The 26,685-nt window shown below is 41.9% G+C and overlaps 1 protein-coding gene across 1 annotated transcript in view; it reads left to right on the top strand.

The window, feature by feature from the left end:
- Positions 1-26,685, top strand: part of TXLNG (taxilin gamma) — a gene marked incomplete in the record, with an annotated part of 389,260 nt that overhangs the window by 120,585 nt on the left and 241,990 nt on the right. The window contains 1 exon segment of the mRNA XM_053707401.1: positions 11,602-11,693. Coding sequence (XP_053563376.1) covers positions 11,602-11,693 — 92 coding nt within the window.

Raw genomic sequence — 26,685 nt, 5'->3', positions numbered from 1 at the left:
GGCTTGGGCAAGAGATGTTCTGGATCCCTGGGCACTAGAGAGAGTTTCCAAGGGATACCTTTTAGAATTCAAGGGACTTCCTCCAAAGGGAAGGTTCCACCTGTCTCGCTTATCTTCAGACCAGATAAAGAAACAGGCATTCTTACATTGTGTAAGAGACCTATCAAAGATGGGAGTGATAAACCCAGTCCCCTCCGGGGAACAAGGTCTAGGGTTTTACTCAAACCTGTTTGTGGTTCCCAAAAAAGAGGGAACTTTCAGGCCAATTCTGGATTTAAAGATATTAAACAAGTTCCTCAGAGTTCCATCCTTCAAGATGGAAACCATTCGGACAATCTTACCAACAATCCAGCAGGGTCAATTTTTTGACTACCGTGGATCTGAAGGATGCGTATCTGCATATCCCAATCCACAAATCTCATCATCAGTTCCTGAGGTTCGCCTTTCTGGACAAACATTACCAGTTTGTGGCTCTTCCATTCGGTTTAGCCACCGCTCCCAGAATTTTTACAAAGGTGCTAGGGTCCCTTCTAGCGGTCCTAAGACCGAGGGGCATCGCTGTAGCACCTTATCTAGACGACATCCTATTCCAAGCGTCGTCTCTTTCCAAAGCGAGGGCTCATACAGACATTGTGTTGGCTTTTCTCAGATCTCACGGGTGGAAAGTGAACATAGAAAAAAGTTCACTGTCACCGTCCACAAGGGTTCCTTTTCTGGGAACAATAATTGATTCTGTGGAAATGAAGATCTTTCTCACAGACGTCAGAAAGACAAAGCTTCTAAAAGCTTGTCGAGTTCTTCACTCTATTTCTCAACCCTCCATAGCTCAATGCATGGAAGTAATAGGACTAATGGTCGCAGCAATGGATGTGGTTCCTTTTGCTCGAATTCATCTAAGACCATTACAGCTGTGCATGCTCAATCAGTGGAATGGGGACTATACAGACTTGTCTCCCCAAATTCAAGTAGACCAGGTAACTAGGGACTCACTTCTCTGGTGGTTGACCCAGGATCACCTGTCTCAGGGAATGAGTTTCCGCAGACCGGAGTGGGTCATCGTCACGACTGACCCCAGCCTCTTGGGGTGGGGCGCAGTCTGGGACTCTCTGAAAGCTCAGGGCCTATGGTCGCGGGAAGAGTCGCTTCTCCCGATAAACATTTTGGAACTAAGAGCTATATTCAATGCGCTCCTGGCTTGGCCTCAGCTAGCGGAAGCCAGGTTCATAAGATTTCAGTCGGACAACATAACGACTGTTGCGTACATCAATCATCAGGGGGGAACAAAGAGTTCCCTAGCGATGAAGGAAGTAACCAAGATAATCCAATGGGCAGAGAATCACTCCTGCCATCTATCTGCTATTCACATCCCAGGAGTAGACAACTGGGAGGCGGACTATTTGAGTCGTCAGACTTTCTATCCGGGGGAGTGGGAACTCCATCCGGAGGTCTTTGCTCAGTTAACCCAATTATGGGGCATTCCAGACATGGATCTAATGGCGTCCCGTTAGAACTTCAAGATTCCTTGCTACGGGTCCAGATCCAGGGATCCCAAGGCGACTCTAGTGGATGCATTAGTGGCGCCTTGGTCGTTCAACCTAGCATATGTGTTTCCACCGTTTCCTCTCCTCCCCAGGCTCATAGCCAGGATCAAACAGGAGAAGGCCTCAGTGATTCTGATAGCTCCTGCGTGGCCACGCAGGACTTGGTATGCAGACCTGGTGAATATGTCATCTTCTCCACCATGGAAGCTACCTTTGAGACAGGACCTTCTAGTACAAGGTCCATTCGAACATCCCAATCTAGTTTCTCTGCAGCTGACTGCTTGGAAATTGAACGCTTGATTTTATCCAAGCGTGGGTTTTCAAATTCTGTGATTGATACTCTGGTCCAAGCCAGAAAACCTGTGACTAGAAGGATTTACCATAAAATATGGAAAAAATATATCTGTTGGTGTGAATCCAAAGGATTCTCCTGGAGTAAGATTAAAATTCCAAAGATTCTCTCCTTTCTCCAAGAAGGTTTGGATAAAGGATTGTCAGCTAGTTCTCTAAAAGGACAGATTTCTGCATTATCGGTCTTGTTGCACAAACGACTGGCAGCTTTGCCAGATGTACAAGCTTTTGTTCAGGCTTTGGTTAGAATCAAGCCTGTTTACAGACCCATGACTCCTCCTTGGAGTCTAAATTTAGTTCTTTCAGTTCTTCAAGGGGTTCCGTTTGAACCTTTACATTCCATAGATATTAAGTTACTATCTTGGAAAGTTCTGTTTTTGTTTGCTATTTCTTCTGCTAGAAGAGTTTCTGAATTATCTGCTTTGCAGTGTGATCCACCCTATCTGGTGTTCCATTCAGATAAGGTTGTTTTGCGTACTAAGCCTGGTTTTCTTCCAAAAGTTGTTTCCAACGAGAACATCAACCAGGAAATAGTTGTTCCTTCTTTGTGTCCGAATCCAGTTTCAAAGAAGGAGCGTTTATTACACAATTTAGATGTTGTTCGTGCTTTAAAGTTCTATTTAGAAGCAACAAAAGATTTTAGACAAACCTCATCCTTGTTTGTCGTTTACTCTGGTAAGAGGAGAGGTCAAAAAGCTACTGCTACCTCTCTCTCTTTCTGGCTGAAAAGCATTATCCGCTTGGCTTATGAGACTGCCGGACGGCAGCCTCCTGACCGTATCACAGCTCACTCTACTAGGGCTGTGGCTTCCACATGGGCCTATAAGAACGAGGCTTCTGTTGACCAGATATGTAAGGCAGCGACTTGGTCTTCTCTGCACACTTTTGCCAAATTCTACAAATTTGATATTTTTGCTTCTTCGGAGGCTGTTTTTGGGAGAAAGGGTTTTGCAAGCCGTGGTGCCTTCTGTTTAGGTAACCTGATTTGCTCCCTCCCTTCATCCGTGTCCTAAAGCTTTGGTATTGGTTCCCACAAGTAATGGATGACGCCGTGGACCGGACACACCAATGTTGGAGAAAACAGAATTTATGCTTACCTGATAAATTACTTTCTCCAACAGTGTGTCCGGTCCACGGCCCGCCCTGGTTTTTTTAATCAGGTTGAAAATTTTTTTCTTTATACACTACAGTCACCACGGCACCCTATATTTTCTCCTTTTTCTCCTAACCGTCGGTCGAATGACTGGGGGGCGGAGCCAGAGGGGGAGCTATATGGACAGCTCTTGCTGTGTGCTCTCCTTGCCTTTCCCTGTGGGGGAGAACATTTCCCACAAGTAATGGATGACGCCGTGGACCGGACACACCGTTGGAGAAAGTAATTTATCAGGTAAGCATAAATTGTTTTTCGCTCCTTTCGCAACTTCAGGAGCGGACCTGCTTCAACCTCTGCTGTCGCAAAGCAGAAGGGTAACTCTTCACAGCCCAAAGCAACCTGGAAACCCTTGCAGGGCTGGAACAAGGGTAAACAGGCCAAGAAGCCTGCACCTGATACCAAGACAGCATGAAGGGGTAGCCCCCGATCCGGGACCGGATCTAGTAGGGGGCAGACTTTCTATCTTTGCTGAAGCTTGGGCAAGAGATGTTCCAGATCCCTGGGCGTTAGAAATTGTTGCTCAGGGGTATCTTTTAGAATTCAAGGACTCTCCCCCAAGGGGAAGGTTCCACATTTCTCGTTTGTCTTCAGACCAGACAAAGACACAGGCGTTCTTACGCTGTGTAGAAGATCTTCTAAAGATGGGAGTGATATATCCAGTTCCAATTGCAGAACAAGGACTGGGATTTTACTCAAACCTGTTTGTAGTTTCCAAAAAGGAAGGAACTTTCAGGCCAATCCTGGATCTAAAAATTCTAAACAAATTCCTCAGAGTTCCGTCTTTCAAGATGGAAACCATTCGGACATTCTTGCCGATGATCCCGGAAGGTCAATATATGACTACAGTGGATCTAAAGGATGTGTATCTACATATTCCTATCCACAAAGATCACCATCAGTTCCTACGGTTCGCCTTTCTGGACAAGCATTACCAGTTCGTGGCCCTTCCTTTCGGGTTGGCCACCGCTCCCAGAATTTTCACAAAGGTGCTAGGGTCCCTTCTAGCGGTACTAAGACCGCGGGGCATTGCAGTAGCACCTTACCTAGACGACTTCTTAATACAGGCGTCTTTTCACAGAGCCAAGGCTTATACGGACATTGTTCTGGCCTTTCTAAGGTCTCACGGGTGGAAGGTGAACGTTGAAAAAAGTTCTCTGTCCCCGTTCACAAGGGTTCCCTTCCTGGGAACAATAATTGACTCGGTAGAAATGAAAATCTTTCTGACAGAGGTAAGGAAGTCAAAACTTTTGAATACTTGCCGAGTTCTTCATTCCATTCCTCAGCCTTCTGTGGCTCAGTGCATGGAGGTAATCGGTTTAATGATTGCGGCAATGGACGTTGTCCCTTTTGCCCGAATTCATCTAAGACCACTGCAACTGTGTATGCTCAAACAGTGGAATGGGGATTATGCAGATTTGTCTCCTCAATTACAAATGGACCAGAAAACCAGGGACTCTCTTCTCTGGTGGTTGTCTCAGGATCACCTGTCTCAGGGAATGAGCTTCCGCAGACCGGAGTGGATCATTGTCACGACCGATGCCAGTCTGTTAGGCTGGGGTGCGGTCTGGGACTACCTGAAAGCTCAGGGTTTATGGTCTCGGGAAGAATCTCTTCTCCCAATAAACATTTTGGAACTGAGAGCGATATTCAATATTCTCCAGGCATGGCCTCAACTAGAGGACGCCAAATTCATCAGATTTCAGTCGGACAACATCATGACTAGCGTACATCAATCATCAGGGAGGAACAAAGAGTTCCCTAGCGATGAAGGAAGTAACCAAGATCATCAAATGGGCGGAGGATCACTCCTGCCATCTATCTGCAATTCACATCCCAGGAGTAGACAACTGGGAGGCGGATTTTCTGAGTCGTCAGACTTTCCATCCGGGGGAGTGGGAACTCCACCCGGAGGTTTTTGCTCAGTTGACCCAGCTATGGGGCATTCCAGAATTGGATCTGATGGCGTCCCGTCAGAACACCAAACTTCCCCTTTACGGATCCAGGTCCAGGGATCCAAAGGCGGCATTGATAGATGCTTTAGTAGCGCCTTGGTCATTCAGTCTAGCTTATGTCTTCCCACCGTTTCCTCTTCTCCCTCGGCTAGTTGCCAGAATCAAACAGGAGAAGGTTTCGGTAATTCTGATAGCGCCTGCGTGGCCACGCAGGACTTGGTATGCAGACCTAGTGAACATGTCATCGGTTCCACCATGGAAACTGCCATCGAGGCAGGATCTTCTAATTCAGGGTTCATTCAAGCACCCAAATCTAGTTTCTCTGCAACTGACTGCTTGGAGATTGAACGCTTAATTCTAGTTAAGCGTGGGTTCTCTGAATCGGTTATAGATACTCTGATCCAGGCCAGAAAGCCTGTCACTAGGAAAATTTACCATAAGATATGGCGGAAATATCTTTGTTGGTGCGAATCCAAGGGTTACTCGTGGAGTAAGGTTAGGATTCCAAGGATATTGTCTTTTCTCCAAGAAGGTTTGGAGAAAGGTTTGTCAGCTAGTTCCTTAAAGGGACAGATATCTGCTCTGTCTATCCTGTTACACAAGCGTCTGGCAGCTGTACCAGACGTTCAGGCGTGTGTATATATATATATATGTGTATATATATATATGTATATATATGTGTGTGTGTATGTATATATATATATATATATATATATATATATATATATATATATATATATATATATATATATATATCCTGATGAAACGGCTGTGTAGCCGAGAAACGCGTTGCTTTTAAAAACATTTTAATAAACTAGTTTTTACATATCCTGCTGGAGGATGTTCTCCCCTTTATCCACTATTTTATTTCCTTCACCACTACCGAGGAATCGGAGGAATTTCCCGGCATCTGTGGTGTACAATCTATCCCCAGCTGAGAGTGCAGAGACCCGTGGATTTCGAAAGGAAGGTGTGTTACCACTTTGGGTCCTTATTGGCTGTTGGTAGCGTGTTCCTGACCGTTGATTGGGTATTGCCTTGGTTGGTCTTCCGGGCGACGCTGAAGTCCCGGTCTGCTTGTGAAGGCACAATCCAGTGCCGCCCGGCTTGTGAGTAATAACCTATATCACTTTGCCATCAAATTTGTTTGTAGCGATATCACCCTATTTGGCGCCTTCTTTCCTTCGCTACAGATACCACTTACCTTGTCTATTATCGGAAGAGCAGCCTGGTTTCTACACTTCGGAAACTGTCGACCACCATCATCGTTTGCTTCCTGAGCGCACCTACATAGGAGGACGATACTGTGAACGGTTTAAATTTAGTTCTTTCAGTTCTTCAAGGGGTTCCGTTTGAACCTTTACATTCCATAGATATTAAGTTATTATCTTGGAAAGTTTTGTTTTTGGTAGCTATTTCTTCTGCTCGAAGAGTTTCTGAATTGTCTGCTTTGCAGTGTAATTCACCCTATCTGGTGTTCCATGCAGATAAGGTTGTTTTGCGTACCAAACCTGGTTTCCTTCCAAAAGTGGTTTCTAATAAGATTATTAACCAGGAAATCATTGTTCCTTCTCTGTGTCCTAATCCAGTTTCTAAGAAGGAACGACTGTTACACAATCTTGATGTGGTTCGTGCTTTAAAATTCTATTTAAAGGCAACTAAGGATTTCAGACTAACATCATCCTTGTTTGTTGTCTATTCTGGTAAGAGGAGAGGTCAGAAAGCGACTGCTACCTCTCTTTCCTTCTGGCTGAAAAGCATCATCCGATTGGCTTATGAGACTGCTGGACAGCAGCCTCCTGAACGAGTTACAGCTCATTCCACTAGAGCTGTGGCTTCCACATGGGTTTTCAAGAATGAGGCTTCTGTGGAACAGATTTGTAAGGCAGCAACTTGGTCTTCACTGCATACATTTGCTAAATTTTACAAATTTGATATTTTTGCTTCTTCGGAGGCTGTTTTTGGGAGACAGGTTTTGCAAGCAGTGGTGCCTTCCGTTTAGGTTACCTGACTTGTTCCTTCCCTTCATCCGTGTCCTAAAGCTTTGGTATTGGTATCCCACAAGTAAGGATGAATCTGTGGACTGGATACACCGTAAGAGAAAGTAATTTATCAGGTAAGCATAAATTCAGTTTTTTTGTTTTTCCCTTCAAGTGTGGACTGGGGTGTTTGAGTAACCATGTAATCCTCTCAGTGAGAGATGTAGTGAAAGTTAGCTCTAGATGTCTCAGGGAACGATCTCTGACCACTATCTAAGAATTAAAGCTATCACCTCCTGGGAAATCAGTGGTAACGTTTTACAGTTTCCCCTTCTCTTCAGGCCCCTGTCAGATGTGTTTGGTGAGACTGTCAGACCTTGAGACGCTGTGCCTGCTCCACAGCTTTGATCCTGGAGGGTAAGTCCTTTATTTTACTTTTAGGGATTATGCCTAGAAGGGCTGCAAATTCCCTGAGGTTATAGGGACATTTTAAGCAAACGGTTCAGTGTGATACTTTTTATTCCTCTTTTGGATTTGGGGACTTTTAATAACTGTTTTATATAAGAAGGCTCTTGTTATATTGAGCTGTTGTTACTAATTTATATGTGCTGCTTAGTTCCTTACCAAACGGAGCACGTGTGTAAGGTTGTTTTTTTTGTTTTTGTATTTTTGGTTCATGAGGACGCAGATAGATGATGCAGTTCAGTTTGGAAGAAGTTTCCTACTGGGGCCATTATACCACTACGCAGCTGATATTCAGCTTTGCTCGGTTTCTCTACTAGCTGGGGGCGATTTCTGGATGCGCACCATGTGACAAGGGCACAATTTTTCTCTGAGGCTGGTCGGAAATTGCTCCTGTGTAGTGATCAGCATACAGAGTTTCGCTGCAGGGTTTGGGAGAGATCCAACTTCATTCCGGTCCAGGTTGTCTAGCTAGGAGGTGGTGAGTATCTCAGCCAAGGCTGAGGGTAGAGGCGCCACACTAAAAAACTTACATTTTTCACTAACAATATTGAGACCTTCTACCCGCTATGGAGGATTCTGATATTAACTCCTAAGAGGTTTCTTTCTCAGCGATCACTGTAACAAATGCATGTTTGTATTGTGAAGAGACTATGGTTTGCGCACCTGCACAATTCTGTTCTATCTGCATATGTTCTGTGTTAAAAACCAAGGAGTAGTCTAAATCTGGTTTATCCCCTGGTACTTTTTATTCGCTCTGAGCCATCCACCTCTCAGGACTCAGTTGTCCATGAGATGCTTATTCTGCATCGGCAGTCCCCTTTTAACACTCTGACACACAGTGCTCCGCGGCGCACCTTTATCTTCGGCTGGAGGTAATTTTTTACCAACAGATTTTACTTCCCAGCTTCTATCTTCTGTATCGGCTGCATTAAAAGCTGGAAAACATAAGAGAAAGGTTAAACATAGTACCACTGACTTGGGGGTTAATACCTCGATTCAGTCTGAGTCGGCTAGCTTGTCTCGCATTTCTGAGGATGAACTAACCTCTGTTGCATCTGAGGGTGAGCTTTCGGAGTCAGAGGTATCTGAAATTAAATCTCCTACTCTGAGGAACCACATTTTATGTATTAAGTTGAGCAGCTTCTCTTTCTTTTGAAGGAAGTATTGTCTACTGTAGAGGTTCCGGACGCTAAACTTCCTGAGGAACCTATTATTCCTAAATTAGATAGGGTCTATGATGAAAAGTAGGTTCCTGAAACTTTCTTGGTGCCTGTACGAATGGCGAAAATTATTTCAAGAGAATGGGAAAAGATTGGAACTCCTTTCTCCCCTTCTACCTTTTTTTAATAAGCTGTTTCCGGTCCCTGAATCACGTTTAGTGTTATCTCCTAAGGTAGATGGGGCCATTTCTAGTCTCGCCAAGCATACTACTAGAGGATAGCTCCTCTTTTAGAGTTCCCATGGACAGGAAATTGGAAAGCTATGTAAGAAAGATGTTCCAACATAAGGGCCTTCTATTTCTGCCGGTGACAGCTGTGTTAGCAGACGCAGGTGCTGCTACCTACTGGTGTGATTTGTTGTCAGAATTAATTGAAATTTAATCCCTAATGGAGGATATACAGGACAGGATTAAGGCTCTAAAGATAGCCAACTTCTTTATTTGTGATGCTAATATGCAAATTGTCTGTCTGAATGCTAAGGCTTCAGGTTTTGCTGTCTTGTTGCATAGAGCTCTTTGGTTAAAGTCTTGGTCGGCAGATATGGTATCTAAGACGAGACTTTATCCTTACTATTCAAGGGAAAGATTTTGTTCGGGCCAGGCCTGGACTCCATCATTTCCATGGTAACAGGAGGGAAGGGTGCTTTCTTTCCCCAGGATAAGAAGGCGAGATCTAAGGGTTGCCAATCCTCTAATTTTCGTTAAGGCAAAACTCAGCAGACTCATTCCTCCTCAAAACCTGAACAGTCTAAGAGTACTTGGAAACCCAACCAGTCCTGGAACAAGTCCAAACAGGCCAAGAAGACTACAGATAACAAATCTGCATGAATGGCCGATCCGGATCGAGTAGGGGGCAGACTGTCTTTTTTTCCCTAGAGACTTGGGTCCAAGATGTTCAGGATCCCTGGGTATTAGATGTTGTTTCCCCAGGGTTACAAGATAAGGTTCAAATTTTGTCCCCCAAGTGGCAGATTTCTTCTCTCAAGATTGTCTTCAAGACCAGCAAAAAGAGCAGCCTTTTTAGACTGTGTTCGTGATCTCCATGGGAGCAATTGTCCAGGTGCCCTCATCAGAAAGGGGTCGGGGGTTTTACTCAAACCTCTTTGTAGTTCCTAAAAAGCAGGGCGCTTATCGCCCAATTTTAGACTTGAAATGTCTCAAGTTTCTCATGGTCCCCTCCTTCAAAATGGAGACTATCCGGTCAATCCTTCCCTTAATCCAGGAGGGGACAGTTCATGACCACAATCGATTTAAAGGATGCATACCTCCATGTTCTGATTCACAAGGATCAATTTCAGTTTCTGAGGTTCGCATTCCTGGGCCAACATTTCCAGTTCATAGCCTTGCCTTTTGGCTTTGCTACCTCTACCAGAATTTTCACAAAGGTTTTGAAGCTCTCCTAGCAGTGGCCAGATCTCAGGGTATCGCGCTAGCTCCGTACCTGGACGATATCTTGGTTCAAGCTCCATCTTTTCCTTTGGCAAGATATCAGACGTCTGATATCTGAGTCTCTTCTGTGTCTTCTCCAAACTCACGGATGGAAGATACATCTAGAAAAGAGTTCCCTAGTACCAGGGTTGTTTTTCTCTGAACTATCATCGATTTCAATATCCATGAAGATCTTTCTGACAGTTCAGAAACGTTCCAAGCTGTTTGCGGCATGTCTATCCCTTCAGACCACCCTAAATCCTTCAGTGGCTCAGTGCATGGAGGTAATTGGTCTCAAGGTGTCCTCAATGGACATTATTCCTTTTGCCCGATTCCATCTCAGAACTCAACAACTATGCATGCTATGGCAGTGGAACGAAGATCACCTAAACCTGTCTCAACAAATTGTTCTGGACAATCTGACGAGAGACTTTCTCTTGGTGGCTCTGTCAAGATCACCTGGCCCTATGCACATGCTTCTTGAGACATCCTTGGAGATTGTGACTACGAATGCTAGCCTCTCAGGTTGGGGTGCAGTCTGGGTCCCAAGAGGGCTCAGGGGATGTGGTCCCAAGAAGAATCTTCTCTTCTGATCAAATCTTGGAACTTCGGGCGATTAACAATGCTCTATGGGCATGGTCCCAGCTCTATTCTGCCCGGTATATAAGATTGCAATCGACAATATAACCTTGGTGGCTTACATCAACCACCAATGATGGAGGTGTCTCGAGTTCTTCAATGGGCAGAATCTCACAACTACCTTTTTTCCGTGATTCACATCCAACTGGGAAGTGGACTTCCTCACAGACAATCCTTTCATCCCTGGGGAGTGGGTTTCCCGTTTTCGTTCAGTGTCCTATGGAGCTTGGGTATTGGTTCCCAACAGTAATGAATGAAGTCGTGGACTCTCCCTGCCTTTGGAAAGAAAGCAAAATATATGCTTACCAGATTATTCCTTTCTTTCCTGGCAGGGAGAGTCCACAACCCCGCATGTAATATGTTTTAGGTGGTGTCCCTGTTATTAGTTTCTTCTGGCACCTCTATACCCTAATGTTTCTCCTGCTTTTCCTTGTTCCCTCAGCCGAATGACTGGCGTAATAGGGGAAGTGGGAGGGATATTTTAAGCTTTTGTCTGGGGTGTCTTTGCCTCCTACTGGTGGCGAGGTGATTATATTCCCAGCAGTAATGATTGAAGTCGTGGACTCTCCCTACTAGGAAAGAAAGGAATTTATCTGTTAAGCATAAATTTTGTTTTTTAATACATTCATATTAACAAACATACTGATATATATTTCTCCATCTTTAATATGCAATTTGAATTTTAAGTTAAACAATTTGGACAAAGACCTGTGATTTGCATCAATGTATACTATGCCTCTGTAGTTCGTGTACCGTCTTTTTAAATCGGGGTACACATTTTGCTTTTGTAGCAGTTGGTAAAAGCCAATAAGATATATAAAAAAAGAAATCTGAATCTTTTTTTTTTTTCCTTTTCTTTTAAATGTATATGTAGGTAAAGAAGTATTACTTTTAATGCAAGCTTTGAATACACTTCGTAGTCCGGAGGAGAAACTAGCAGCTCTGTGCAAGAAATATGCTGACCTTGTAGGTATCCTTTTAAAAATGTACTACATACTAAATACCCAGTATCTACAAAACTATTTTTAATATCTTTTAGTTAAGTGTTTTATGAGAAAAAATAACAAAACAATCCGATTCATAATGTAATCATACCAACTGTTTTGTTCTAGCTCTATTCCACAGTCTCTTAAAGGGACAGTCTAGTCCAAATTACATTTCTTTCATGTAATTAGCAAGAGTCCATGAGCTAGTGACGTATGGGATATACATTCCTACCAGGAGGGGCAAAGTTTCCCAAACCTTAAAATGCCTATAAATACACCCCTCACCACACCCACAATTCAGTTTTACAAACTTTGCCTCCTATGGAGGTGGTGAAGTAAGTTTGTGCTAGATTCTACGTTGATATGCGCTCCGCAGCAGGTTGGAGCCCGGTTTTCCTCTCAGCGTGCAGTGAATGTCAGAGGGATGTGAGGAGAGTATTGCCTATTTTGAATGCAGTGATCTCCTTCTACGGGGTCTATTTCATAGGTTCTCTGTTATCGGTCGTAGAGATTCATCTCTTACCTCCCTTTTCAGATCGACGATATACTCTTATATATATATATACCATTACCTCTGCTGATTTTCGTTTCAGTACTGGTTTGGCTTTCTACAAACATGTAGATGGGTGTCCTGGGGTAAGTAAGTCTTATTTTCTGTGACACTCTAAGCTATGGTTGGGCACTTTGTTTATAAAGTTCTAAATATATGTATTCAAACATTTATTTGCCTTGACTCAGGATGTTCAACATTCCTTATTTTCAGACAGTCAGTTTCATATTTGGGATAATGCACTTGAATCAATTATTTTTCTTACCTTAAAAATTTGACTTTTTTTCCCTGTGGGCTGTTAGGCTCGCGGGGGCTGAAAATGCTTCATTTTATTGCGTCATTCTTGGCGCGGACTTTTTTGCCGCAAAAAAAAAAAAAAAAAAAAAAAAATTCTGTTTCCGGCGTCATACGTGTCGCCGGAAGTTGCGTCATTTTTGACGTTCTTTTGCGCCAAAAATGTCGGCGTTCCGGACGTGGCGTCAGTTTTGGCGCCAAAAAGAATTTAGGCGCCAAATAATGTGGGCGTCTTATTTGGCGCTAAAAAATATGGGCGTCGCTTTTGTCTCCACATTATTTAAGTCTCATTTTTTCTTTGCTTCTGGTTGCTAGAAGCTTGTTCATTGGCATTTTTTCCCATTCCTGAAACTGTCATTTAAGGAATTTGATCAATTTTGCTTTATATGTTGTTTTTTCTCTTACATATTGCAAGATGTCTCAAGTTGCATCTGAGTCAGAAGATACTTCAGGAAAATCGCTGTCTAGTGCTGGAACTACCAAAGCTAAGTGTATCTGCTGTAAACTTTTGGTAGCTATTCCTCCAGCTGTTGTTTGTATTAAAGGGACAGTCTAGGCCAAAATAAACTTTCATGATTCAGATAGAGCATGTAATTTTAAACCATTTTCCAATTTACTTTTATCACCAATTTTGCTTTGTTCTCTTGGTATTCTTAGTTGAAAGCTTAACCTAGGAGGTTCACATATGCTAATTTCTTAGACCTTGAAGGCCACCTCTTTTCAGAATGCATTTTAACAGTTTTTCACCACTAGAGGGTATTAGTTCACATGTTTCATATAGATCACACTGTGCTCGTGCACGTGAAGTTATCTGGGAGCAGGCACTGATTGGCTAAACTGCAAGTCTGTCAAAAGAACTGAAATATAGGGGCAGTTTGCAGAGGCTTAGATACAAGATAATCACAGAGGTTAAAAGTATATTAATATAACTGTGTTGGTTATGCAAAACTGGGGAATGGATAGTAAAGGGATTATCTATCTTTTAAAACAATAAAAATTCTGGTGTAGACTGTCCCTTTAATTGTCATGACAAACTTGTTAATGCAGATAATATTTCCTTTAGTAATGTACCATTACCTGTTGCAGTTCCATCAACATCTAATGTTCAGAATGTTCCTGATAACATAAGAGATTTTGTTTCTGAATCCATCAAGAAGGCTATGTCTGTTATTCCTCCTTCTAGTAAACATAAAAAATCTTTTAAAACTTCTCTTTATACAGATGAATTTTTAAATGAACATCATCATTCTGATTCTGATGACTCTTCTGGTTCAGAGGATTCTGTCTCAGAGATTGATGCTGATAAATCTTCATATTTATTTAAAATGGAATTTATTCGTTCTTTACTTAAAGAAGTACTAATTGCTTTAGAAATTGAGGATTCTGGTCCTCTTGATACTAATTCTAAACGTTTAGATAAGGTCTCAATCTTTGGATTCAGAACATTGTTTCAGAAGGGTACAGAATTGGTTTCAAGATAAGACCTCCTGCAAAGAGATTTTTTTCTTTCCCGTGTCCCAGTAAATCCAGTGAAAGCTCAAGCATTTCTGAAATGTGTTTCAGATCTAGAGTTGGCTGGAGTAATTATGCCAGTTCCAGTTCTGGAACAAGGGCTGGGGTTTTATTCAAATCTCTTCATTGTACCAAAGAAGGAGAATTCCTTCAGACCAGTTCTGGATCTAAAAATATTGAATCGTTATGTAAGGATACCAACGTTCAAAATGGTAACTGTAAGGACTATCTTGCCTTTTGTTCAGCAAGGGCATTATATGTCCACAATAGATTTACAGGATGCATATCTGCATATTCCGATTCATCCAGATCATTATCAGTTCCTGAGATTCTCTTTTCTGGACAAGCATTACCAGTTTGTGGCTCTGCCGTTTGGCCTAGCTACAGCTCCAAGAATTTTTACAAAGGTTCTCGGTGCCCTTCTGTCTGTAATCGGAGAACAGGGTATTGTGGGATTTCCTTATTTGGACGATATCTTGGTACTTGCTCAGTCTTTACATTTAGCAGAATCTCATACGAATCGACTTGTGTTGTTTCTTCAAGATCATGGTTGGAGGATCAATTCACTAAAAAGTTCATTGATTCCTCAGACAAGGGTAACCTTTCTGGGTTTCCAGATAGATTCAGTGTCCATGACTCTGTCTTTGACAGACAAGAGACGTCTAAAATTGATTTCAGCTTGTCGAAACCTTCAGTCACGATCATTCCCTTCGGTAGCCTTATGCATGGAAATTCTAGGTCTTATGACTGCTGCATCGGACGCGATCCCCTTTGCTCGTTTTCACATGCGACCTCTTCAGCTCTGTATGCTGAATCAATGGTGCAGAGATTACACAAAGATATCTCAATTAATATCTTTAAAACCGATTGTACGACACTCTCTAACGTGGTGGACAGATCACCATCGTTTAATTCAGGGGGCTTCTTTTGTTCTTCCGACCTGGACTATAATTTCAACAGATGCAAGTCTTACAGGTTGGGGAGCTGTGTGGGGATCTCTGACGGCACAAGGAGTTTGGGAATCTCAGGAGGTGAGATTACCGATCAATATTTTGGAACTCCGTGCAATTTTCAGAGCTCTTCAGTCTTGGCCTCTTCTGAAGAGAGAATCGTTCATTTGTTTTCAGACAGACAATGTTACAACTGTGGCATACATCAATCATCAAGGAGGGACTCACAGTCCTCTGGCTATGAAAGAAGTATCTCGAATTCTGGTTTGGGCGGAATCCAGCTCCTGTCTAATCTCTGCGGTTCATATCCCAGGTATAGACAATTGGGAAGCGGATTATCTCAGTCGCCAAACGTTGCATCCGGGCGAATGGTCTCTTCACCCAGAGGTATTTCTTCAGATTGTTCAAATGTGGGAGCTTCCAGAAATAGATCTGATGGCGTCTCATCTAAACAATAAACTTCCCAGGTATCTGTCCAGATCCCGGGATCCTCAGGCGGAAGCAGTGGATGCATTATCACTTCCTTGGAAGTATCATCCTGCCTATATCTTTCCGCCTCTAGTTCTTCTTCCAAGAGTAATCTCCAAGATTCTGAAGGAATGCTCGTTTGTTCTGCTGGTAGCTCCGGCATGGCCTCACAGGTTTTGGTATGCGGATCTTGTCCGGATGGCCTCTTGCCAACCGTGGACTCTTCCGTTAAGACCAGACCTTCTGTCACAAGGTCCTTTTTTCCATCAGGATCTCAAATCCTTAAATTTAAAGGTATGGAGATTGAACGCTTGATTCTTGGTCAAAGAGGTTTCTCTGACTCTGTGATTAATACTATGTTACAGGCTCGTAAATCTGTATCCAGAGAGATATATTATAGAGTCTGGAAGACTTATATTTCTTGGTGTCTTTCTCATCTTTTTTCTTGGCATTCTTTTAGAATTCCGAGAATTTTACAGTTTCTTCAGGATGGTTTAGATAAAGGTTTATCCGCAAGTTCTTTGAAAGGACAAATCTCTGCTCTTTCTGTTCTTTTTCACAGAAAGATTGCTAATCTTCCTGATATTCATTGTTTTGTACAAGCTTTGGTTCGTATAAAACCTGTCATTAAGTCAATTTCTCCTCCTTGGAGTTCTGGGGGCTCTTCAAGCTCCTCCTTTTGAACCCATGCATTCATTGGACATTAAATTACTTTCTTGGAAAGTTTTTTGTTCCTTTTGGCGATCTCTTCTGCCAGAAGAGTCTCTGAATTATCTGCTCTTTCTTGTGAGTCTCCTTTTCCGATTTTTCATCAGGATAAGGCGGTGTTGCGAACCTCTTTTGAATTTTTACCTAAGGTTGTGAATTCCAACAACATTAGTAGAGAAATTGTGGTTCCTTCATTATGTCCTAATCCTAAGAATTCTAAGGAGAAATCGTTGCATTCTTTGGATGTTGTTAGAGCTTTGAAATATTATGTTGAAGCTACTAAGTCTTTCCGAAAGACTTCTAGTCTATTTGTTATCTTTTCCGGTTCTAGAAAAGGCCAGAAAGCTTCTGCCATTTCTTTGGCATCTTGGTTGAAATCTTTAATTCATCATGCCTATGTCGAGTCGGGTAAAACTCCGCCTCAAAGGATTACAGCTCATTCTACTAGGTCAGTTTCTACTTCCTGGGCGTTTAGGAATGAAGCTTCGGTTGATCAGATTTGCAAAGCAGCCACTTGGTCCTCTTTGCATACTTTTACTAAATTCTACCATTTTGATGTATTTTCTTCTTCTGAAGCAGTTTTTGGTAGAAAAGTACTTCAGGCAGCGGTTTCAGTTTGAATCTTCTGTTTATGTTTTTCATTAAACTTTATTTTGGGTGTGGATTATTTTCAGCAGGAATTGGCTGTCTTTATTTTATCCCTCCCTCTCTAGTGACTCTTGCGTGGAAAGATCCACATCTTGGGTAGTCATTATCCCATACGTCACTAGCTCATGGACTCTTGCTAATTACATGAAAGAAAACATAATTTATGTAAGAACTTACCTGATAAATTCATTTCTTTCATATTAGCAAGAGTCCATGAGGCCCGCCCTTTTTTGTGGTGGTTATGATTTTTTTGTATAAAGCACAATTATTCCAATTCCTTATTTTATATGCTTTCGCACTTTTTTCTTATCACCCCACTTCTTGGCTATTCGTTAAACTGAATTGTGGGTGTGGTGAGGGGTGTATTTATAGGCATTTTAAGGTTTGGGAAACTTTGCCCCTCCTGGTAGGAATGTATATCCCATACGTCACTAGCTCATGGACTCTTGCTAATATGAAAGAAATTAATTTATCAGGTAAGTTCTTACATAAATTATGTTTTTCATGATTCAGATAGGGCATGCAATTTGAAACAACTTTTCAATTTACTTTTATCAAATGTGTTTTGTTCTCTTGGTATTCTGTGTTGAGTGATTAACCTGGGTAGGCTCATATGATTTCTAAGCCCTTGAAGACCGCCTCCATATCTGTGTATTGGACAGTTTTTTTTTGTTTTTTTTCACAGATAGACAGCACTAGTTAATGTGTGCCATATAAATAACCTTGTGCTCACTCCTGTGGATTTACCTGGGAGTCAACATTGGCTAAAATGCAAGTCTGCCAAAAGAGGTAATGAGGAAGTCTGCAGAGGCTTAGATATAAGGTAATCACAGAGCTATAAAGTATATTACTATAACCGTGTTGGTTATGCAAAACTGGGGAATGGGTAATAAAGGGATTATCTTTTTTTTTAAAACAATAACAAATCTGAAGACTGTCCCTTTTTAAAGGGACAGTCTACACCAGAATTTTTATTGTTTTAAAAGATAGATAATCCCTTTATTACCCATTCCCCAGTTTTGCATAACCAACACAGTTATATTAATATACTTTTAACCTCTGTGATTATCTTGTATCTAAGCCTCTGCAAACTGCCCCTTTTTTCAGTTCTTTTGACAGACTTGCAGTCTAGCCAATCAGTGCCTGCTCCCAGATAACTTCACGTGCACGAGCACAGTGTTATCTATATGAAATACGTGAACTAACACCCTCTAGTGGTGAAAAACTGTTAAAATGCAATCTGAAAGAGGTGGGCTTCAAGGTCTAAGAAATTAGCATATGAACCTCCTAGGTTAAGCTTTCAACTAAGAATACCAAGAGAAAAAAGCAAAATTGGTGATAAAAGTAAATTGGAAAATTGTTTAAAATTAAATGCTCTATCTGAATCATGAAAGTTTATTTTGGCCTAGACTGTCCCTTTAAGTTGAAGAGAAGCAGAGTTCAAAACAGTGGTAATATCTCTGATATAATCACCTAAGCATTGCAATAAATGAGAATGCATAAAAAGTTATTTTTTTTCTTAAAGTGAATGTAAATTTTGATGCTAAAGTGCCTGTTTTTTCCTCAGCCCGTCGCAAAGCCTCTTCCTGGGTCTAAAATGAGGAATCCGGCTTCCTCCAATCACGGCTTCGAATCACACTGATTCCCCCGGGGGGAAGCCATGATTGGAGGGTGACCGATCCATCATTTCTGATGTCAGAAATGGCTTTCGACGACCGCGGGAAGCTGGAGTGGCTGTCAAGTTTAAAAGGTAAGTATTTTTTCACGACGAGTGAAATGTAAATTTTGATGATTTAAAGTTTCCCTGTTTTTAATCGAATTTTTATAAACTGGCCACTTTAGCATCAAAATTTACATTCACTTTAAGGTGGTAAGTCCACTAGTAATTACCTTTGCCCCCCAAAGAAGAACATGCAGTAGCTGTTAAGTACTCTAACTTTGCAGCGCTGCTCCACATCAGACTTTTCTCTTCAAACAGAGCTTTGCTCTGGCTGCATTGTGTAAGTTTTTCCGTAACACAGTGCATCCACACCAAAGTGCTGTTTGAAGTGAACAGTCAAATGTGCAGTAGCGCTGCAAAGCAGCAGTGCAATGATTGTTAATTGTGTCTCAGATTTTTTTCAAACCCACCCCTAGCCTTTCCCAGTCTGCAAAGCTATTTCATCTGAATGTAAGACATTCTTATGAGCAATGCACCTTTTTTATTACTACATTTCTATGTTAGACCAAGAGAAAAGGAAACAAATTTATTCAAAAGACATTATACAATTTCTTTTTTTGTCTGCAGCTAATTTGCAATCCAATTTTCAACTGCTGCAATATATGATACAACTTTAAAAATTGCTTTATTCTCCAGTTAATCAACACATTGCAACTGAACTGGTGCTTTAGTGTAACTGCCTAATTTAAAAAATTTTTTTTTAAATAATCTGCAGAGATTTTTTCGCTAAAAAAAATCTCATCGCAGAAAGTGACAAAAAATTCTGCCTCTGGGCCTTTGCCTCCTCCTGGTTGTCAGGTGTTGACTTCCCAAAGACACCCAACAAAGCAAGTTTTTAATCCCTCACACTTCCATATCCCTTACAGTCTTATATTTACCCCTACAGGAGAAGATGAAGACTTAAAGGGACAGTCTAGTCAAAATTAAACTTTCTCTTGTAAAGGTGTATCCAGTCCACGGGTTCATCCATTACTTGTGGGATATTCTCCTTCCCAACAGGAAGCTGCAAGAGGACACCCACAGCAAAGCTGTCTATATAGCTCCTCCCCTAACTGCCACCCCTAGTCATTCTCTTGCAGCTCTCGACAAGAAAGGAAGTATCAAGAGATATGTGGTGACTTAGTCTAGTTTTACCTTCAATCAAAAGTTTATTTCTTTCATGTAATTAGCAAGAGTCCATGAGCTAGTGATGTATGGGGGATATACATTCCTACCAGGAGAGGCAAAGTTTCCCAAACCTTAAAATGCCTATAAATACACCCCTCACCACACCCACAATTCAGTTTTACAAACTTTGCCTCCCAGGGAGGTGGTGAAGTAAGTTTGTGCTAGATTCTACGTTGATATGCGCTTCGCAGCAGGCTGGAGCCCGGTTTTCCTCTCAGAGTGCAGTGAATGTCAGAGGGATGTGAAGAGAGTATTACCTATTTGAATTCAATGGTCTCCTTCTACGGGATCTATTTCATAGGTTCTCTGTTATCGGTCGTAGAGATTCATCTCTTACCTCCCTTTTCAGATCGACGATATACTCTTATATACCATTACCTCTACTGATTCTCGTTTCAGTACTGGTTTGGCTATCTACTATATGTAGATGAGTGTCCTGGGGTAAGTAAGTCTTATTTTTTGTGACACTCTAAGCTATGGTTGGGCACTTTATATGTAAAGTTCTAAATATATGTCTTTAAACTTATATTTGCCATGATTCAGGATAATCAGTATTCCTGTCAGTTTCATTATTTGGGATAATGCATATGAATAAATATTTTTTTCTTACCTTGAAAATTTTCAATTGACTTTTTTCCCTGCGGGCTGTTAGGCTCGCGGGGGTAGAAAATGCTTCAATTTATTGTCATTCTTGGCGCGACCTTTTTTGGCGCAAAATTTTGTCATTTCCGGTGACGTAGTTGTCGCCGGAAGTTGTTCGTTGGTACGTCATTTTTTGACGCATGTGTGTTCAGACATTTTTTTTGCGCCAAAAATGTGGGCGTCGTTTTCGGCGTCAGAGGATGTGGCGTCATACTTGGCGCCAAAAAATATGGGCGTTGTACTTGGCGCCAATAATGTGGGCTTCATATTTGGCGCCAAAAATGTGGGAGTCATTCATTATTTAAGTCTCACTTTTTTGTTGCTTCTGGTTGCTAGAGGCTAGTTTTGCATTTTTTCCCATTCCTGTAAACTTGTCATTTAAGGAATTTGATAATTTTGCTTTATGTTTTTTTTTTTCTATTACATATTGCAAGATTTTCCATAAATTGTTCCTGGATCGGAACATACTGAGGGATTCCTGTTGACTGAGAGAAGTCCTACCAAAGCTAAATTCATTTATTTTAAATGTTATGAATGTTTATCTTTAGCTATGGTTTGTAATAAGTTATCATGATAAACTTTTACATGCAGAATCCATTAGTATTTATGTTTTATGTATTGCTATTCTTTTTACATCTTATGTACAAGAAATACTTAAAAAATGTATAAGAATATTTTTCTGATTCTATGTTAAAGGCTTTGTCTGACATTGCGCCTTCTATTAATTTTTAGGTCTTTTTCAAACTTCTTTTTTAATTGAAGAAGTTTCAAATGACCAACAACATACTGAATTATCCTTCTCTGATGTTTTTTTCTCATTCAGAATTTTCTTCATCAGATATTGACACTAACAAATCTACTTTTTTATTTTTTATTAGAGTACATTTGTTTTTTGTTGAAAAGGTGTTGATTATTTTGGATATTGAGGTAGCTAGTTCTTTTTCAAGACTAGCTAACATTTTATTTCTGCTTATTTTATCTTCTGTGTTTTTAGAGGTTTTTTCTTCTGTTAAGTGTGATCAGTCCACGGGTCATCATTACTTCTGGGATATTACTCCTCCCCAACAGGAAGTGCAAGAGGATTCACCCAGCAGAGCTGCATATAGCTCCTCCCCTCTACGTCACTCCCAGTCATTCTCTTGCACCCAACGACTAGATAGGATGTGTGAGAGGACTATGGTGATTATACTTAGTTTTATATCTTCAATCAAAAGTTTGTTATTTTAAAATAGCACCGGAGTGTGTTATTACCTCTCTGGTAGAGTTTGAAGAAGAATCTACCAGAGTTTTTGCTATGATTTTAGCCGGAGTAGTTAAGATCATATTGCTGTTTCTCGGCCATCTGAGGAGAGGTAAACTTCAGATCAGGGGACAGCGGGCAGATGAATCTGCATAGAGGTATGTAGCAGCTTTTATTTTCTGACAATGGAATTGATGAGAAAATCCTGCCATACCGATATAATGTCATGTATGTATACTTTACACTTCAGTATTCTGGGGAATGGTACTTCACTAGAATTACACTGTAAGAAATACATAAAGCTGTTTAATAACTAGAGATTATGTTTAACGTTTTTGCTGGAATGTAAAATCGTTTTCATTTACTGAGGTACTGAGTGAATAAATGTTTGGGCACTATTTTTCCACTTGGCAGTTGCTTAATCTGTTTTCTGACAGTTTCTGTTCTCCCTCACTGCTGTGTGTGAGGGGGAGGGGCCGTTTTTTGGCGCTTTTACTACGCATCAAATATTTCAGTCAGCAACTCATTGTATTCCCTGCATGATCCGGTTCATCTCTACAGAGCTCAGGGGTCTTCAAAACTTATTTTGAGGGAGGTAATTTCTCTCAGCAGAGCTGTGAGAATTGTAGTTTGACTGAGATAAAAAACGTTTATTCTGTAATTTGTTTCCTGCTTTCAGAATTTGTTATCTTTGCTAATGGGATTAAACCTTTGCTAAAGTTGTGTTGTTTACAAGGATGAGGCTATAACTGTTTCAATTTATTAATTTTCAACTGTCATAGATCTTCTGTGCTTCTTAAAGGCACAGTACGTTTTAATATTATTCTAATTGAATTGTATTTCCAAGTTGCAAGTTTATTTGCTAGTGTGTTAAACATGTCTGATTCAGAGGATGATACCTGTGTCATTTGTTGCAATGCCAAAGTGGAGCCCAATAGAAATTTATGTACTAACTGTATTGATGCTACTTTAAATAAAAGTCAATCTGTACAAATTGAACAAATTTCACCAAACAACGAGGGGAGAGTTATGCCGACTAACTCGCCTCACGTGTCAGTACCTACATCTCCCGCTCAGAGGGAGGTGCGTGATATTGTAGCGCCGAGTACATCTGGGCGGCCATTACAAATCACATTACAGGATATGGCTACTGTTATGACTGAGGTTTTGGCTAAATTACCAGAACTAAGAGGTAAGCGTGATCACTCTGGGGTGAGAACAGAGTGCGCTGATAATATTAGGGCCATGTCAGACACTGCGTCACAGGTGGCAGAACATGAGGACGGAGAACTTCATTCTGTGGGTGACGGTTCTGATCCAAACAGACTGGATTCAGATATTTCAAATTTTAAATTTAAACTGGAAAACCTCCGTGTATTACTAGGGGAGGTGTTAGCGGCTCTGAATGATTGTAACACAGTTGCAATACCAGAGAAAATGTGTAGGTTGGATAAATATTTTGCGGTACCGACGAGTACTGAGGTTTTTCCTATACCTAAGAGACTTACTGAAATTGTTACTAAGGAGTGGGATAGACCCGGTGTGCCGTTCTCACCCCCTCCGATATTTAGAAAAATGTTTCCAATAGACGCCACCACAAGGGACTTATGGCAAACGGTCCCTAAGGTGGAGGGAGCAGTTTCTACCTTAGCTAAGCGTACCACTATCCCGGTGGAGGATAGCTGTGCTTTTTCAGATCCAATGGATAAAAAGTTAGAGGGTTACCTTAAGAAAATGTTTGTTCAACAAGGTTTTATATTGCAACCCCTTGCATGCATTGCGCCGATCACGGCTGCAGCGGCATTCTGGATTGAGTCTCTGGAAGAGAACATTGGTTCAGCTACTCTGGACGACATTACGGACAGGCTTAGAGTCCTTAAACTAGCTAATTCATTCATTTCGGAGGCCGTAGTACATCTTACTAAACTTACGGCGAAGAATTCAGGATTCGCCATTCAGGCACGCAGGGCGCTGTGGCTAAAATCCTGGTCAGCTGATGTTACTTCTAAGTCTAAATTGCTTAATATACCTTTCAAAGGGCAGACCTTATTCGGGCCCGGGTTGAAAGAGATTATCGCTGACATTACAGGAGGTAAAGGCCATGCCCTGCCTCAGGACAAAGCCAAAGTTAAGGCTAGACAGTCTAATTTTCGTTCCTTTCGTAATTTCAAAGCAGGAGCAGCATCAACTTCCTCTGCACCAAAACAGGAAGGAGCTGTTGCTCGCTACAGACAAGGCTGGAAACCTAACCAGTCCTGGAACAAGGGCAAGCAGGCCAGGAAACCTGCTGCTGCCCCTAAAACAGCATGAATTGAGGGCCCCCGATCCGGGATCGGATCTAGTGGGGGGCAGACTTTCTCTCTTCGCCCAGGCTTGGGCAAGAGATGTCCAGGATCCCTGGGCGCTAGAGATAATATCTCAGGGATACCTTCTGGACTTCAAATACTCTCCTCCAAGAGAGAGATTTCATCTGTCAAGATTGTCAACAATCCAGACAAAGAAAGAGGCGTTTCTACGCTGCGTACAAGAGCTCTTGTTAATGGGAGTAATCCATCCAGTTCCACGATCGGAACAGGGACATGGGTTTTACTCAAATCTGTTTGTGGTTCCCAAAAAAGAGGGAACTTTCAGACCAATCCTGGACTTAAAGATCCTAAACAAATTTCTAAGAGTTCCATCGTTCAAGATGGAGACTATTCGGACAATTTTACCTATGATCCAAGAGGGTCAGTACATGACCACTGTAGATTTAAAAGATGCTTACCTTCACATACCGATTCACAAAGATCATTATCGGTACCTAAGGTTTGCCTTCCTAGACAGGCATTACCAGTTTGTGGCTCTTCCATTCGGATTGGCTACAGCTCCAAGAATCTTCACAAAGGTTCTGGGTGCTCTTCTGGCGGTACTAAGACCGCGGGCAATCTCGGTAGCTCCATACCTAGACGACATTCTGATACAAGCTTCAAGCTTTCAAACTGCCAAGTCTCATACAGAGTTAGTGCTGGCATTTCTAAGGTCACATGGATGGAAGGTGAACGAAAAGAAGAGTTCACTCGTTCCACTCACAAGAGTTCCCTTCCTGGGGACTCTTATAGATTCTGTAGAAATGAAGATTTACCTGACAGAGGACAGGCTAACAAGACTTCAAAGTGCTTGCCGCACCCTACATTCCATTCAACACCCGTCAGTGGCTCAATGCATGGAGGTAATCGGCTTAATGGTAGCGGCAATGGACATAGTACCCTTTGCACGCTTACACCTCAGACCACTGCAACTGTGCATGCTAAGTCAGTGGAATGGGGATTACTCAGACTTATCCCCTTCTCTGAATCTGGATCAAGAGACCAGAAATTCTCTTCTATGGTGGTTTTCTCGGCCACATCTGTCCAGGGGGATGCCGTTCAGCAGACCAGACTGGACAATTGTAACAACAGACGCCAGCCTTCTAGGTTGGGGTGCCGTCTGGAATTCCCTGAAGGCTCAGGGACAATGGAGTCAGGAGGAGAGTCTCCTGCCAATAAACATTCTGGAATTGAGAGCAGTTCTCAATGCCCTCCTGGCTTGGCCCCAGTTGACAACTCGGGGGTTCATCAGGTTTCAGTCGGACAACATCACGACTGTTGCTTACATCAACCATCAGGGAGGGACAAGAAGCTCCCTAGCTATGATGGAAGTATCAAAGATAATTCTCTGGGCAGAGTCTCACTCTTGCCACCTGTCAGCAATCCACATCCCGGGAGTGGAGAACTGGGAGGCGGATTTCTTAAGTCGTCAGACTTTTCATCCGGGGGAGTGGGAACTTCATCCGGAGGTCTTTGCCCAAATACTGCGACGTTGGGGCAAACCAGAGAGAGATCTCATGGCGTCTCGACAGAACGCCAAGCTTCCTCGTTACGGGTCCAGATCCAGGGATCCACGAGCAGTCCTGATAGATGCTCTGACAGCACCTTGGGACTTCAGGATGGCTTACGTGTTTCCACCCTTCCCGTTGCTTCCTCGATTGATTGCCAGAATCAAACAAGAGAGAGCATCAGTGATTCTAATAGCACCTGCGTGGCCACGCAGGACTTGGTATGCAGACCTGGTGGACATGTCATCCTGTCCACCTTGGTCTCTACCTCTGAAGCAGGACCTTCTGATACAGGGTCCCTTCAAACATCAAAATCTAACTTCTCTGAAGCTGACTGCTTGGAAATTGAACGCTTGATTTTATCAAGACGTGGGTTTTCTGAGTCAGTTATTGATACCTTAATACAGGCTAGGAAACCTGTTACCAGAAAGATTTACCATAAGATATGGCGTAAATACCTATATTGGTGTGAATCCAAAGGTTACTCTTGGAGTAAGGTTAGGATTCCTAGAATATTGTCTTTTCTACAAGAAGGTTTAGAAAAGGGTTTATCTGCTAGTTCATTAAAGGGACAGATCTCAGCTCTGTCCATTCTGTTACACAAACGTCTGTCAGAAGTTCCTGACGTCCAGGCTTTTTGTCAGGCTTTGACCAGGATTAAGCCTGTGTTTAAAACTGTTGCTCCACCATGGAGTTTAAACCTTGTTCTTAATGTTTTACAGGGCGTTCCGTTTGAACCCCTTCATTCCATTGATATAAAGTTGTTATCTTGGAAAGTTCTATTTTTAATGGCTATTTCCTCGGCTCGAAGAGTCTCTGAATTATCAGCCTTACTTTGTGATTCTCCTTATTTGATTTTTCATTCGGATAAGGTAGTCCTGCGTACTAAACCTGGGTTCTTACCTAAGGTAGTTACTAACAGGAATATCAATCAAGAGATTGTTGTTCCTTCTTTATGCCCAAATCCTTCTTCAAAGAAGGAACGTTTACTGCACAACCTGGATGTAGTCCGTGCTCTAAAATTTTTCTTACAGGCAACTAAGGAATTTCGACAAACGTCTTCTCTGTTTGTCATTTACTCTGGGCAGAGGAGAGGTCAAAAAGCTTCCACTACCTCTCTTTCTTTTTGGCTTCGTAGCATAATTCGTTTAGCTTATGAGACTGCTGGACAGCAGCCTCCTGAAAGAATTACAGCTCATTCTACTAGAGCTGTGGCTTCC

The sequence above is a fragment of the Bombina bombina genome, chromosome 3, assembly GCF_027579735.1.
Source record: "Bombina bombina isolate aBomBom1 chromosome 3, aBomBom1.pri, whole genome shotgun sequence".
NCBI classification, from domain to species: Eukaryota; Metazoa; Chordata; class Amphibia; order Anura; family Bombinatoridae; genus Bombina; species Bombina bombina.
Note: the sequence above shows the minus strand (reverse complement) of the source record. Positions and strands in the feature narration are given on the sequence as shown.